This window comes from Cetorhinus maximus, chromosome 11 (genome assembly GCF_964194155.1).
Source record: "Cetorhinus maximus chromosome 11, sCetMax3.hap1.1, whole genome shotgun sequence".
NCBI lineage: Eukaryota > Metazoa > Chordata > Chondrichthyes > Lamniformes > Cetorhinidae > Cetorhinus > Cetorhinus maximus.
In genome coordinates this window covers 61,568,023-61,584,373 of record NC_135889.1, presented here as the reverse complement: position 1 = coordinate 61,584,373, position 16,351 = coordinate 61,568,023, and the positions used below count along the sequence as shown (strand labels likewise).

At 44.3% G+C, this 16,351-nt stretch overlaps 1 protein-coding gene across 6 annotated transcripts in view; it reads left to right on the top strand.

Moving 5' to 3' along the window:
• The window catches only part of rapgef4a (Rap guanine nucleotide exchange factor 4a), a 346,899-nt gene that overhangs the window by 311,885 nt on the left and 18,663 nt on the right, over positions 1 to 16,351 (top strand). For all 6 annotated transcript variants that reach the window (XM_078552090.1, XM_078552089.1, XM_078552088.1 and 3 more), the window contains 2 exons: positions 573 to 751; positions 9,954 to 10,044. In XM_078552090.1, the coding sequence (XP_078408216.1) occupies positions 573 to 751; positions 9,954 to 10,044 (270 nt within the window). The remainder of the gene's footprint in view (positions 1 to 572; positions 752 to 9,953; positions 10,045 to 16,351) is intronic.

Sequence of the window (16,351 nt, the reverse complement as noted above, 5' to 3'; positions counted from 1 at the left end):
TCCCGACCAACAACATCCAAAAGTTATCCAAGTACCCACTGAATAAGTTCACTGGGCAATTGAGAGCCACCTTCCAAAGTCGTTTCGAAGCCTTAGCATGCTTTTTCTCAAGTTGTTTTGGTCCTCTGAATCAAGAAGTCGGACAAAACAACCTGCAAGGTTTATTGCCTCTGCAGATCTCATGCTGTACCAGCCATTAGGAGGTGGATGAGAACAGCACAAGGTAACTCATCATTTGATTTATGCGTATTCACTGTGAGGGAAAGACTTTGGCGTATGCTGTGCACTTTTGCCTGATGGCACAGTTATCAAAGCACATTATGCCTGATGGCACAGTTATCAGAGCACATTATGCCTGATGGCACAGTTATCAGAGCACATTATGCCTGATGGCACAGTTATCAGAGCACATTATGCCTGATGGCACAGTTATCAGAGCACATTATGCTGTTGCGACATCGAATTTTCAAAAATGTCGCTAAGGTACAACAAGTAGGCTTCAGATTAAAGATACGATATCTACCTTTGAATATTATTGATAACATATTTCCCTAATTATCTTTCTCCCCAAGCTGGAATTAATTTATCACACGTTTGGAAGGCATAATTTCAAGAAAACCACTGCCAACTTGGACCTGTTTCTGCGACGATTCAATGAAATTCAGTTCTGGGTGGTAACAGAAATCTGCCTATGTTCTCAGCTCAGTAAGAGGGTACAGCTTTTGAAGAAGTTTATCAAGATTGCAGCTCAGTAAGTGCAGAAAATATTTATGTAGAATACAATTGTTATTTAATCATTTACTACTCTATTAACCTCTCCTAAGAAAGGTATAAATTAATTAAATTTTCAGTTGTAGTTGCCGCCTGTCTGGATTAAGCAAAATATTTTTCTTTCAAGGCAGAAAAAGTCTGGATTTGTGTCGTCTTGTCTAGTTTTGCTTCTTTTTTCTTTTGGCAGATATTTTTGTTTCTTCAGTATTGTACAGTAAAATATCAAGCACAGGCTGATTCAACCCATTCCAACAGCTGACAAAGCTTCACAAGCAAAGTGCCAGGACAGGCTGTAAAAACAATTAAGAAATGTCAGCAGGGAGAGAGGGGGAAAAAAGCATAATTTAAAAACCTTTGTGATCCAGGGAAATGCCTTTAAATATACGTGGAAACTAATACAAAAACTGGGTCGATCAATAATGTGTTATTAGCCCCTAGTCTGCTATCCTGCCTGATTTTACAGGATCACCTTTATTTTGTGCAGATGGGTAAATCTGACTTTTAAGTGGACACACATGGGGATAAAGTTGTTGGTAGCCTTTACAACTGTTTTTAATGTCTGTAATGTATATTTCTACTTGGCAAAATATAAGCGATCAAGTGATTGAATAATACAATTTTTTCAAGTCCCTGTTTGGTGGCTGCACAATGGAAATGATACAGAATGAATCCATAGCAAGGAGGGAGGCCCTGCTTGTCATTTGATGGCATTCTCCTCATAGCTTAGTATGCCTGAAGGAGGCAAACGAAGAGTGCTTCAGGCTGTAGTTGTCAGTTACTCCACTGACAAGGCTAGTCTAATGGTGCAAATTAACTTTAGCTGTTATTACAGCAGATGGCAAAGCTTGCTGTCTATTGCGTGGAAACTGTGTACATCATTTTGCATGGTCATTGTCATAGTGCTGCATCTCAACTTGTAATTATGGGAGGAATCTTCCATTTTCGGCAGGCCCCCTGAAAAAGCAACTTTCAAAAACTTCCAGCCAACCGAGCCAGCAGCTCTTGCACACGACAGCACCACAGAGGAGGCTGTGACTGCTGCTGGAACAACTCCCCCCTTCCCCATAACCTGCTGGGGAGGGATCTCGCGGGGTTGGGGCTGTGGGGAGAGGGAAGCCATGGGGGCTGGTAGCAAGGGCAGGCCTGTGGCTGTCAGCAGTCCATGTCCCTGGCCTTGATCATGCACAGGGTTACAAAAGTCTACTTGCCTTCTCATTGAGAGCAGAGGTTGTGAACTTCAAATCCTGACAGACCTTGGAGTTTCCGCGCACGTGTAGATCAGGAGCAGAATGAAGTTGTGCTTGAGATGGCGCTTGAGTGCATACGTGAGGATCCAAGGGAATGGAATATCAGGAGACAAGCTTGAAACCCTGATGCCATCCGAGTTGGAGTGACTCTTGGAGAGAATTTCCAGGTAAGATCTTCGAAGGTGAAGACTGGAATCCCTTGAGAGACAAGAGTTGCAATGAGATTAGTCGACTCACAATGTTACTGACATCTGGGTGAGTTGTTGAGAAATCCATGGTCTCTGATTTGGTCACATCAGCCATTTATTATGCAGGGTGGTGTGTTTGATCACAGTTTGCCTGTTAATTCACATGTACCTCATATTTATCGTAAAAGTTAACTATAAGTTGGATATTGTAAATTGTTTTATCTTTCTGACCTTGTATAGTAAAGTTTTTATTTCTATTTGTTCAAAGCCTGTAGAATCTTGTGGCTTACAAACGTTATTGATCCCTAACCAAATCTCACCAAAACTTGGGGGTCCGGTCTCAGATCATAACAGATTAGCGCAGATCAAGACCCCCCTTTCCCCCCCACCACCAACACTCCAGCTGACATAGCCCACACATTTGTGCAGGCTACATGTTCACAGGCCCATCTGGAGCTGAGAAAATTGCAGTGGAGATGGGAAGAGGGCCTTAAGTGGTCGTTAATTGGCCACTTAGGGCTCTCAAGTGGAGGCAGGATGGGAAAGTCAACCATGGGCCTTCCTGCCCAGAACTTGCTTCCAGTGGAAGCAGGAAGGTGTTGGGTATCAGTCCCGATGCCAACCCACCTAATTTTCAGGCCCTCCTGCCTCCTTCTTCACCTCGTGCAGGGGCAGAGGATTCCACCTTATGAGTGGGAGAGAATGAAAATGGGCTCCATCTAATCTGTTTCCTACGCTTCCATCGACACCTTTGACTTTCCTTCAAAAATATAAGTTAGAGGAATTCCCATTGGAAAACTTAATCTCTCAATATCATAGAAATAATTTCAACAACAAAACATTTCAAATAATGCTACCAGCTTGGACTGAGTTGGGGGGGCGCGGGGGAAGAAAAAGTACAAAATTAGCAAAAATAAAGGTTCATAAATTGCCTGAAAAAGCTGCTTTAAATAATCTTCCACTAATAGCACAGCCACCAGCCTTCATTACCCATCTTATAGAGACAGACAGATCATTTCAGTGCTTTGTCAGTATAAATGGGAATTTGCATGGAAGTCTAATAGGGGCTACCATTAATGTAATTAACTGCAAACTAATGGATGTTTCTGGCAGTACATCAAAAAATTGGATTGGGTGTTAAATGAGTGGGAATCTGGCATAACTGATCTCAGTTCATTTTGTCTTTGAGTGGTTTATGTACATTTTATATCCATTAGTGGATATAGGAGATCACCAAATCATCCTGATGTTTCTTTTATTCAGTTGTATTAGTTCTTTTCCTTAAACCAGTTACTGGTCCAATGTGGCACCTTTTGTCTTATTTTTGGACTTGTTGAAAGTTGGTCATTGGTTAAGCTTTGCTTCCATAGGATCTTATGGCACAGAAGGAGGCCATTTGTCCTGTCATATCTATGCTGGCTTTCTGAAAGAGCTGGCCAATTTAGTCTCACACCTCAGTTTTTTTCCCCAATAATTCTGCAAATTGGTTCTTTTCACATATATGTCAAGTTGCAGCTTTTTGAAAGTTCCTCAGGAATCTGATTGCACCAACCTTTCAGGTAGTGCTTTCCAGCTCACAACAACCCTGTGTGTGAAATAATTTCTCCTTATTTCCCATTTAGTATTTTTGCCAATTATTTTAAATCTGACATCTACTGACCTACTTGACAGGGGAAACAGTTTCTCCCTAATTGCTCCATCTAAACCTCTCATAATTTTGAATACCTCTATCAGCTTTCTCCTGAACCTCCTTCCTTATGAAGAGAAGAATTCTAGCTTCTCCAAATAGTTGAAGTTCCTTATCTCTCGAATCATCCTGGTAGACCTTGTTTCCAAGACCATGACATTTTTTCTACAAGTACAGTGCCCAGAATTGTACACAACACTCCAGCTGAGACCGAACCAAGATTTCCAAAACTTTACCATGACTTCCTTGATTTGTCCAATGTCCTTATTTGCAAAGCTGAATATTCCATACTCTTTCTTAACTGCCTTACCAACTGGTCCTCCTTATACTGTTTCTCAATGTGTTTGTTTGATTCACTAATCTATGTCTTCCTGAAGTCTGCTACTATGTTGCTCTCTATTTACTATGTTTGCAAGTTTTATGCATACACAAACTTGAAAATTGTACTCCCCGTACCCAGGTCTGAGTTGTTTATAATTAACAAGAAAAATAATGCTCCCATTGCTGATCAGTGGGGGCCCCATTGCTTACTTCACTTCAGTCAGAAAAACATTCATTAACCACTGCTCTCTGCTTCCTAACCCTTAGCTAATTACTGTTGCTTTAATACCGTGGGCAGAGTTTTCTGCTCATTGGGCGGGCGTGCGCCTGACCCAAACGAGTGTAAAATTATGTGTGATGACATCGGGCGAGCATCTTGACATCATCGCGCACTCATGTGATATTTCGGTCGGCGGGTGCATGTGGGAGTTGGCAGTGCATCTGCTGACAATTGACAGGTCTATTAAGGCCATTAACACTTTAATTGAATTAAATTTTTCGCTGCCCGTCCAACCTTGCGGTTGGCAGGCAAGCAAAAAGGCCAAGCGGCCTTGGCATTTTTTGCGAAACCTCATCCACGAGCAGGATGGGCCGAATGACCCAAAAGCTTTGTTATTCTATGTTTCTAGATGTTCCACTGTTTGAGGAATTGATTCCTGAAACCAAAGGCGCAGCCATTTACGGATCTGCCTAATTACCCTTCCTCTCTCGGGAAAACATCCACGAGCGGGATGAGGTTTCGATCCTTCATTAAAAAAAATTTTTAAATTTTCATACTAATGTCTAACATATCCCTGCTCATGTGACATGTTTCTTAACATTTTACAGTAGTTTATTTTTAAGTATCAAAACTCTTCATCCTCCTGAGGCAGCTCTGTGCCTCCGGGAGCTTCTCCTGTGTGCACCCGCACGCATGCGCAAAGTTCCCCGCTTGCCCCCCTCCCCCACACACACAGGCAGTGCTGAGCGCTGCAGCACGTGTTTCACGCTGGGCAGGCTTTAATTGGCCTACCAGCGTGAAATTGCGGTCAGGGCTCAATCGCAGGCAGCAGTCGGCTTCCTGCCCACCCCCACCGAGCCCACCCAACGAGGGCAAAATCCTGGCCCGTGTGTTTCTATTTTCTGAACATGTCTGTTTTGAAACTTTATCAAACGCTTTTTCCCTCTGAGTCCTTTAATGAAGTAACAGAATCAGGTTAATCAGAGGTTGTTTACCTTCACCAAATACAGACTGGCTGTGTCTTTATAACCCGTGCTTTCCCAATTGATAGTAAACTTTGTCCTTGACAATGGTCTCTAGTAATTTTTGCACTACTGACATAAGACTGACTGGCCTATAATTACCAGGGCCTGAATTTCGCTCTCAAGGCAGGTGCGCAGAGTCAGGAAATCTCCTGGCTCGCCACACCTACATCAGGAAAAAGTGCCCAAATGGCAGGACCTTCATTCCAGGGAACGGGTGCGGGAAAGGCTTGGGCCCGCCAACCTCAGACACAGATTGGAGGTGCCACAGGTGCTGCCAGTTGCTGAGGTAAATATTAGGTCCTCTAGGCCTTGCCCCTTACCTTCCCCAAACCCCTCACCCACTCCCCATGCCAATAAATGCCCCCAACCGCCCCATGTCAAGCCAACTCATGCCAGCTTATGATCCCCAGCCATCCCCATGACCTGTTATAGTCCCTATGCAAACCTAGTGCCAACGCATGTCAACTTATAGTCCCTATGCTGCCTTAGTGCCAACGTATGAACACCAACCACCCCATGGTCCCTTTTAGCTCTTATCCCAACTTTGTGCCAACCCATACCAGCCCATGCATCCCACCCACCACCCTTTGCCATTATATCATTCATGCCAACTCACCCAGTATCCACCATGGGCGGACCTCAGGAATCTGATTGCACCAACCTTTCAGGTAGTGCTTTCCAGATCACAACAACCCTGTATGTGAAATTATTTCTTCCTTATTTCCCCTTTAGTATTTTTGCCAATGATTTTAAATCTATGACATCTACTGACCTACTTGGCAGGGGAACCAGTTACTCCCTAATTGCTCCACCAAAACCTCTGCCAATACTCAGATGAAATAAAATAAAATTCAAATATCTAGACTTCACTAAATAAAAACACTATCATTCATGAAGCCCATTCAATACATCTTAGTCCCCATCAAGTACTTAATTCTTTATTAAAACAAACATTTGTGTTCCTACATAAAAACAAAAAACTACTGCGGATGCTGGAAATCCAAAACAAAAACAGAATTACCTGGAAAAACTCAGCAGGTCTGGCAGCATCGGTGGAGAAGAAAAGAGTCGACGTTTCGAGTTCACATGACCCTTCAACAGAACTGAGTATAGTTAGGAGAGGGGTGAAATATAAGCTGGTTTAAGGTGGGGGGCGGGGGGAGAGAAGTTGAGGGTGGGGTGGTTGTAGGGACAAGCAAGCAGTGATAGGAGCAGATAATCAAAAGATGTCACAGACAAAAGGATCAAAGAGGTGTTGAAGGTGGTGATATTATCTAAGAAAAGTGCTAATTAAGAATGGATGGCAGGACACTCAAGGTACAGCTCTAGTGGGGGTGGGGTGGAAAGACTAAAGGTTTTAGTTTTAGATTTAAAAATAATGGAAATAGGTGGGGAAAGAAGAATCTATATAAATTATTGAAAAAAACAAAAGGGAGGGGGAAGAAATGGGGTGGGGATGGGGGGGAGGGAGTTTAAGATCTAAAGTTGTTGAATTCAATATTCAGCCCGGAAGGCTGTGAAGTGCCTAGTCGGAAGATGAGGTGCTGTTCTTTCAGTTTGCGTTGGGCTTCACTGGAACAATGCAGCAAGCCAAGGACAGACATGTGGGCAAGAGAGCAGGGTGGAGTGTTAAAATGGCAAGCGACAGGGAGGTTTGGGTCTTTCTTGCGGACAGACCGCAGGTGTTCTGCAAAGCGGTCGCCCAGTTTGCGTTTGGTCTCTCCAATGTAGAGGAGACCACATTGGGAACAACGAATGCAGTAGACTAAGTTAGGGGAAATGCAAGTGAAATGCTGCTTCACTTGAAAGGAGTGTTTGGGCCCTTGGACGGTGAGGAGAGAGGAAGTGAAGGGGCAGGTGTTGCATCTTCTGCGTGGGCATGGGGAGGTGCCATAGGTGGGGGTTGAGTAGTAGGGGGTGATGGAGGAGTGGACCAGGGTGTCCAGGAGGGAACGATCCCTACGGAATGCCACCAGGGGGGGGTGAAGGGAAGATGTGTTTGGTGGTGGCATCATGCTGGAGTTGGCGGAAATGGCGGAGGATGATCCTTTGAATGCGGAGGCTGGTGGGGTGATAAGTGAGGACAAGGGGGACCCTATCATGTTTCTGGGAGGGAGGAGAAGGCGTGAGGGCGGATGTATTCCTAACCCCACATAAAAAAACAGCTATTCCTTTAATAACATCTTGGAGCTGTCAATCAAGCTATGAATTTACAGCCCCCCCACTGTGATAATGACAGATTGTGGAAGCAGTCAAGTAGTAATAATGCTATAACGACAGCAGTTAGGGTTATATCAACAAACAGCTATTGAAACTGCAAGCACATTTTTTTCAACTGGGGCACAGGCAGGCAGTTTCTTCAATTTTTAAAGAGCAGGCAGTTTGAATAACTTGGCAGTTCAACAGACTTTATCTGCCCTTTACAAGCACTTACATCTACTCTTAAAACATTTATAACACACTCAATGTGTGATAAGGCTCTTGGTCCAGCAAAAATTGGGACTGTTTGAACTCAGCACTGAGTTCAAGTGGCCCTGCTGAGTTCAGGTTTGCTCCATTTGAGTCACGTTTCCGTACCAGCAAAAATAGCATGTGTCAGAAATAGGGTGGGACTTCCAGATCTGGGTTCCCAGTGGCATTTTGGATAAGCTACAGAGTCTCCACAACTCGGTTATAATCTGGAAAGCAAGGAATAAACCTGAGCCTACTTTTTCACAAACATCTCTGTTTCCCTCTCTAAACTGGGATTCTTCCTTTGTTGGTTATCAAAAAGCTGGTACCTTGTTTGGTCTCTTCCATCCTGACTGCCGAGCTCACCTTTGATTTATGATTAGCATTCATATCTGTTAATTAAATTAATTGACTTAATTGGCTTTAGTATGTGTAATTTGGATAACTTCACATTGTGCTGCTAGCAAATAACTAATTTACTATCTAATTTAACTTACACTTTATTAGCACTAAATATTGTGCACTTTTAACCATTTTTAGAATGCTAATTGGAGAAAATGTGCCATTTTGTCTATTGCTCTGCTTTGAAGAAATGCCCAGAGTAAGAAATTAGCTGAAAACTGATCTTTATGCAGGGAAATTAGATTAAAAAGGAAAAATACTACCAAAGAGTAATCGATAGCCATGGAATGATTTCATGCTGCACTGTCCTGGTATTAAAAAGCAGTGAAGGTTATGAAGAAAAGGATTTGACACCCTCAGAGGCTAGAACTGGTTATTTTCCTTGCTTGATCTGTGTAACACATTGATTCTGCCCATTAGGCAATATTTTACATAAGCAGATTCTCATGGGTCCACGGGAAAGATTACAGGTGGGCATCAAGAATAAGACAGGAAGAAAAGCGTGCATTTATACAGCATCTTTCACAGCCTCAAAGTTCCAAAATGCTTCACAGCTAATGCATTACCTTCTGAACTGCAGTCCCAATTATAATTTGGGGAAATGCGGCAACCAATTTGTTCACAGCAAAGCTCCACACACAGCAACCAAATACATAGCTAATTAAACTGATTTAATGGTGTTTATTAAGGGAAGTTAGAGACAAAGCCAGAAGAATTACACTGAGGCTGAATATTTCCATGGGATCTTTTACACCCGATTCATAGGGAAGACTGGACGTCAATGCAACATCTCAGCCAAAAACAGCACTTCCAACAGTCCATATTCTTCCCTCTGTACTGCACTGAAATGTCAGCTGAGATTATGTTCTCAAGTCTTGAAGTGGGGCATGAACCCACAATCTTCTTACTTGGGCGATAGTGCTACCACTGAGCTAAGGACACCCAAATCTCTAGTTAGGTTAATTTTGAGAATTCCATAACGTTACTCAACACATGTCCCCAGTCCTTGTAATTCCCATAGTGAGATTATAACCGTTAGATATTATTGCTGTTGCACGAACAAAATCTCATTTGTGTTGTGTGATTGTGTTCACATCGCTCAGGCCAACAGTAAGTAAGTAGCTCTTGCTCTCACATCTGCCAATATTATTAAGCCATACTGATCCATCCTGCCGTTCATTTGACTAGAAAAGTCACCCTAATTTTACAAGCAATCTCTTCCTAAATCCTTATTGTTGGGGGTTAGCGGGGAGTGGGAAGCTCTTGTTGATCATGAGGGGAGGGATCCAAAAAAGCATTGTCACCTAAGTTTAGATCTGTGCATGTTATGCTATTTTAAACTGGACATTAGGCCATTAAAAGTAAGCATTCATAAGCAAAAATATAATTGATAATTGTGTCTTTAGCATGCTTATTATTGAGATGGCCAGTGTTGACCTTTATTGAAGCAATTTTCACAGCATTGGATTGTAAAATGCTGCTAATCAGTAAAATGCATCCGGTTTGAGACAAATTGGTGTTAATGGTAAATAGCTCAATTTGACCTATTTGCTTTTAGTCTGAGTGTGTCAAACACACACAAAAGATTGAAAAATCTTAATTTGTATAATAATTCTAATGAATCTTTTTATTCCTTTCCAGTTGCAAAGAATATAGAAATTTGAACTCATTTTTTGCTCTGGTAATGGGACTGAGCAATGTAGCTGTGAGCCGCCTCTCTCAGACCTGGGAGGTAAGCCATTCTTATCAACTATTTTTCTGATCCAATAATGTCAGTTATAATCAGGAAAACTGCATTTTGAGTACTAACACAATTTTTAAAATTCCAAATATAGGAATTCCCCGTTTTAGAACGCTTTCTAATAATGCGTTTTCATTTCAGTGCGGTTTTCATATTCGGGAACTTTCTCGAATAGCGCTGCCAGCAACAACGTCAATTTTGGGTTTAGCGTAGTTGGTAAGCTTCAAGGGACTGAATAGGCAGCTCTCTTGATGGGACAGGGGCCAATTCCTGGCCTCTCCTGGTGGGACAGGTACCCACCCTGTCCCGATGGAACAGGATCTTTCTGTTCCTGTTCCCATAGAAACATAGAAAAGTTATGATGCAGAAAGGGGCCATTCAACCCATCGTGTATGCGCTGGCCAAAAGAGAGAAAAAAGAAACTAGCTGCTCATTTTTAATCCCACTTTCCAGCACCTGGTCCATGGCCTTGCAGGTTAAAGTACTTCAAATGCAGATCCAGGTACTTTTTTAAATGAGTTGAGCATTTCAGCCTCAGCCACCAATTTAGGCAGTGAATTCCAGGCACCCACCTCTCTCTGGGTGAAAAAGTTTTTCCTCATGTCCCCTCCAATCCTTCTACCAATCACCTTAAATCTATGCCCTCTGGTAATTGACCCCCCATCTAGGGGAAACAAGTATTTCCTGTCTACCCAATCTAAGCCCCTCATAATTTTGTACACCTCAATTAGGTCACCCCTTAGCCTCCTCTGTTCTGAGGAAAACAACCGTAGCCTATCCAATCTCTCATAATTACAATTTTCAAGCCCTGGCAACATTCTTGTTAATCTCCTCTGTACTCTCTCCAGAACAATTATGTTCTTCTTGTGATGTGGTGACCAGAACTGGACACAAAATTCCAGCTGGGGCCTAACCAGCATTTTATACAGTTCCATCATTATATCCCTGCTTTTGTATTTAATACCTCTTCCAACAAAGGAAATCATTCCATATGCTTTCTTGACCACCTTGTCTACCTGTCCCCTGCTCAGGCTGTTTGCCTGCGGCCACTCCAGGCTCTCCCATCGGTAACTCCAGCTAGAGCTGGGTTTGTGACCCTTCTGCTAACAGCCAATAAATGTGGCAGGACTGGCCCGCCACTCACTCCTCACCTTTTCTGTTTCCATGTTTCCGCCAAGCAGCAGTAAGTTGCTGGAGCTGAGGTAGAAGCTGAGACTTCTTTGCCATTTCCCATTCCACCACCAAGTAAACAGACAGAAATTCATGTGTCAGACAGGAGGAGCAGCCAGGGTCACCAGCCTGCACCCCGGAGTCAGCCAGCCCACAGCTTAATGTAAAAATTGTAGGTCAGGAAGGTAACCCATCCTTATTACATGCTTTCTTATGGAAAAATTATTTTGATTTAGCACATTTTTGTTCAGCACGCCATTTCTTGGGAGTACATTAGGAGCACTAAATGAGGGATAGTTATATCAAGGAGCTTTTTAAAGAAATGAACCTCTGGGAGATGAAAATGTTTTCATGGGGTATGTTGTTAAGACCTAGAATGAGCTGTTTGAAGGAGTGATAGAAATAGATTCCATTCTCACTTTCAAAAGGGAATTGGATATTGAAAAGGAAGATTTACACTCTGTGGAGAACAAGCCTTGGAGCAGGAATTGTATTGTTCTTTCAAAAGGCCAGCATGGACATGGAGGGCTGGATGGGCTCCTTCTGTACTGTAGGATTCTGAGTCTCCTGTCCACAGAAATATGATCCGCAGCTAGTTTATTTCATGATTGCGGGTGCGTGTGCATGCATGTGTGCATGGTTAAATGTTTACAGTTACACCCATTCAAAGTAAATAGAAACTGAACTCAGGAGGTGGATGATGGATATTGCTGATGGTGCTGTTCCTAAAAGCTAATTGCAGTTTTAAATGTTGATACTTTTGATTGCATTTGCAGAAAAGCCAAGTAGAGAGAGAAACTGCAACATGGGGGATGAGGCGAGGAAAGCAAGAACTTATATAGCATTGTAACTTTTGTAACCTCAGGGTGCCCCAAAGCACTTCGCAGCCAAGGAAGTACTTCCAAAACACAGTCACTGTTGTAAATTTGGGATTGTAGTAACCAATTTGCACACACCCAAGATCCAACCAACAGTACTGAAATAAACAATCAATTAATCTGCTTTTAGTGGCATTAACTGAGGCATAAATATTTGCAAGACACCAGGAAATTTCCCCTGTTATCTTTGAAAGCACCATGGGATCTTTTATATAACAAAAATAAAATTACCTGGAAAAACTCAGCAGGTCTGACAGCATCTGCGGAGAGGAACACAGTTAACGTTTCGAGTCCGTATGACTCTTCAACAGAACTAAGGAAAAATAGAAAAGAGGTGAAATATAAGCTGGTTTAAAGGGGGGGGGTGGTGGGGGGTGGGACAGGTAGAGCTGGATAGAGGGCCAGTGATAGGTGGAGATAGCCAAAAGGTGTCATAGACAAAAGGACAAAAAGGTGTTGAAGGTGGTGATATTATCTAAGGAATGTGCTAATAGGTGACATTAAGGGTAGAAAGCAGGACAAGCAAGGTACAGATAGCCCTAGTGGGGTTGGGGTGGGGGGAAGGTGTCGAAATAGGCTAAAAGGTAGAGATAAAACAATGGATGGAAATACATTTAAAAATAATGGAAATAGGTGGGAAAAGAAAAATCAATATAAATTATTGGAAAAAAGGGGGGATCGGAAAGTTGGTAGGATGGAGGAGAGAGTTCATGATCTAAAATTGTTGAACTCAATGTTCAGCCCGGAAGGCTGTAAAGTGCCTAGTCACAAGATGAGGTGCTGTTCCTCCAGTTTGCGTTGAGCTTCACTGGAACAATGCAGCAGGCCAAGGACGGACATGTGGGCATGAGAGCAGGGTGGAGTGTTGAAATGGCAAGCGACAGGGAGGTCTGGGTCATGCTTGCGGACAGACCGAAGGTGTTCCGCAAAGCGGTCACCCAGTCTGCGTTTGGTCTCTCCAACGTAGAGGAAACCGCATTGGGAGCAGCGAATGCAGTAGACTAAATTGAGGGAAGTGCAAGTGAAATGCTGCTTCACTTGAAAGGAGTGTTTGGGCCCTTGGACGGTGAGGACAGGGGAAGTAAAGGGGCAGATGTTGCACCTTCTGCAGTTGCATAGGAAGGTGCCGTGGGAGGGGGCTGAGGTGTAGGGGGTGATGGAGGAGTGGACCAGGGTGTCCTGGAGGGAACGATCCCTGCGGAATGCCGCCGGGGGGGGGTGAAGGGAAGATGTGTTTGGTGGTGGCATCATGCTGGAGTTGGCGGAAATGGCGGAGGATGAACCTTTGAATGCGGTGGCTGGTGGGGTGATAAGTGAGGACAAGGGGGACCCTATCATGGTTCTGGGAGGGAGAGGAAGGTGTGGGGGCGGATGCGCGGGAAATGGGCCGGACATGGTTGAGGGCCCTGTCAACCACCATGGGTGGAAAACCTCGGTTAAGGAAGAAGGAAGACATGTCAGAGGAACTGTTTTTGAAAGTGGCATCATCAGAACAGATGCAACGGAGGCGAAGGAACTGAGAGAATGGGATGGACTCCTTACAGGAAGCGGGGTGTGAGGAGCTGTAGTCAAGGTAGCTGTGGGAGTCGGTAGGCTTGTAATGAATATTGGTGGACAGTCTATCACCAGAAATTGAGACAGAGAGGTCAAGGAAGGGAAGGGAAGTGTCAGAGATAGACCATGTGAAAATGATGGAAGGGTGGAAATTGGAAGCAAAATTAATACATTTTTCCAGGTCCAGGCGAGAGCATGAAGCAACACCGAAGCAATCATCGATGTACCGGAGAAAGAGTTGTGGGAGGGGGCCGGAGTAGGACTGGAACAAGGAATGTTCCACATACCCCATAAAGAGACAGGCATAACTGGGGCCCATGCGGGTACCCATAGCCAAACCTTTTATTTGGAGGAAGTGAGAGGAGTTTAAGGAGAAATTGTTCAGTGTGAGAACAAGTTCAGTCAGACGGAGGAGAGTAGTGGTGAATGGGGATTGTTCGGGCCTCTGTTTGAGGAAGAAGCGGAGAGCCATCAGACCATCCCAGTGGGGGATGGAGGTGTAGAGGGATTGGACGTCCATGGTGAAGAGGAGGCGCTTGGGGCCAGGGAACTGGAAATTGTTGATATGATGTAGGGTGTCAGAGGAATCACAGATGTAGGTGGGAAGAGACTGGACAAGGGGAGAGAGAATGGAGTCAAGATAGCAAGAAATGAATTCCGTGGGGCAGGAACAGGCTGACACGATCGGTTTGCCAGGACAGTTCTGTTTGTGGATTTTGGGTAGGAGGTAGAAGCGGGCCGTCCGAGGTTGGGAGACTATGAGGTTGGAAGCTGTGGAAGTAAGATCTCCAGAGGAGATGAGGTCAGTACCAGTCCTAGAAACAATGGCTTGATGTTCAGTGGTGGGGTCATGGTCCAGGGGGAGGTAGGAGGAAGTGTCTGTGAGTTGACGCTCAGCCTCTGCGAAGTAGAGGTCAGTGCACCAGACAACAACAGCACCACCCTTGTCAGCAGGTTTGATGACAATGTCAGGGTTGGACCTGAGAGAATGGAGTGCAGCAAATTCAGAGAGAGACAGGTTAGAGTGGGTGAGAGGAACAGAGAAATTGAGACAACTGATGTCACGCCGACAGTTCTCAATGAAAAGATCAAGAGAAGGTAAGAATCCAGAGGGAGGGGTCCAGGTAGAGGGAGAATATTGGAGGTGGGTAAAAGGATCCGTTGAACAGGGAGAGGACTCCTGCCCAAAGAAGTGAGCACGGAGACAAAGGCGGCGGAAGAAGAGTTCAGCATCGTGCCAAGCCCGAAATTCATTGAGATGAGTGTGCAAGGGTATGAAACTAAGTCTTTTGCTGAGCACTGAACGTTCAGCATCAGAGAGGGGAAGGTCAGGGGGTATAGTGAATACACGGCCGGGGCTGGGATTGGAAGACGGGATGGGGACAGAGGGACAGGCAGGGGTGGAGGGTCCTGGATGGGTGTTGGTGTCGATGGGCTGTTGGAGCTTGCGTTCCTTTGCACCTGAAACAAAGAGACAAAGTTTCATGTTGAGGCGTCGGATGAGACGAAGAATAAAATGAAACTGGGGGCACGGGCAGCTTAGAGATAGGGTGCGGCGGTGCTGCTAGAGGGAGAGGTCGAGTGTGTTCATATGGCGGCATATTGCACTGAGTGTGGATCTCAGGATGCGACGAGAACAGCAGTCTGAGGAGCATTGTATCTTTTATGTCTACCTGGCAGGACAAATGTTTTCTCAATTTAGCATCTCATCTGAAAAGTACGGCCTCTGACATTTCAGCACACCCTCAATACTGCACTGAACTGACAGCCTAGCTTAAGTGTTTTAAGTCTCTGGAGTGGGCTTTGAGCCTGTAACCTTATGGGACAGAGGGGAGAGTGCTACTACTTGAGCCATAGTTGACTCCCAATTCAAATGTAATGTTATTGGAAAATGTCACTATCTACAATGATCCGGTTATATCATTAGTAAATGCAAAGTTGTATCAGAAGGAAATCAAGCCATCACACCTTGAAAGTTGCCACACGATTTCCAGGCTTCTTGTGAAGGACAGAGGAAAATTTGCACCTGCATTAGATGCAAGTGAAGTGTTGCCTTAGAAATGAACAGGAGAGGGTATTAGTAGCACTCTGCCTCATTCTTCTGAAAGGCCTACTGAGCAGCCATTGGTGATGAAGCGTGCATTTGGGCACCTTCAAGTCAGTGTGTGTGCGGGAGGTCAGGCAGCAAGATGAGAAATGGCCAAAGGTGAGCAGCCACCTTTTTCTTGCAAGTGTGTCCTTTAATAATTGCACTTGGTAACTAGTCCTGCAGGCCTCTAGTATTTTCTTCCCCCACTCCCCTCCTTCTCCCCACCACCCCCCATCCCTCACCCACCCTCCCCCAACCAGTTCTCAAGAAGTCACAGCTGGGGGCTAGGCCTGCACTAGTGTATGACCAGGCTATATTGCTAATGCTTTTTACTCATACGTGAATAATGAAATATATGGATTTACGATTAGATTTCAGACTGAAAATTGTAGAACGTTTACAGCACAGAGGATGCCACTCCGCCATTCGAATCTGTGCTGTTCTCTGAAGGGCCAGTTTAGCTAGTCTGCTGCACTGCCCTCATAGCCATGCAATTTTTTCTCTTCAGTTGCTTATCCAATTCCTTTTTGAAAGCCATGATTGAATTTACCTCCACTATCTCCTCAAGAAATGCATTCCAGATCTTAACCTCTTGCTGTATTTTTTA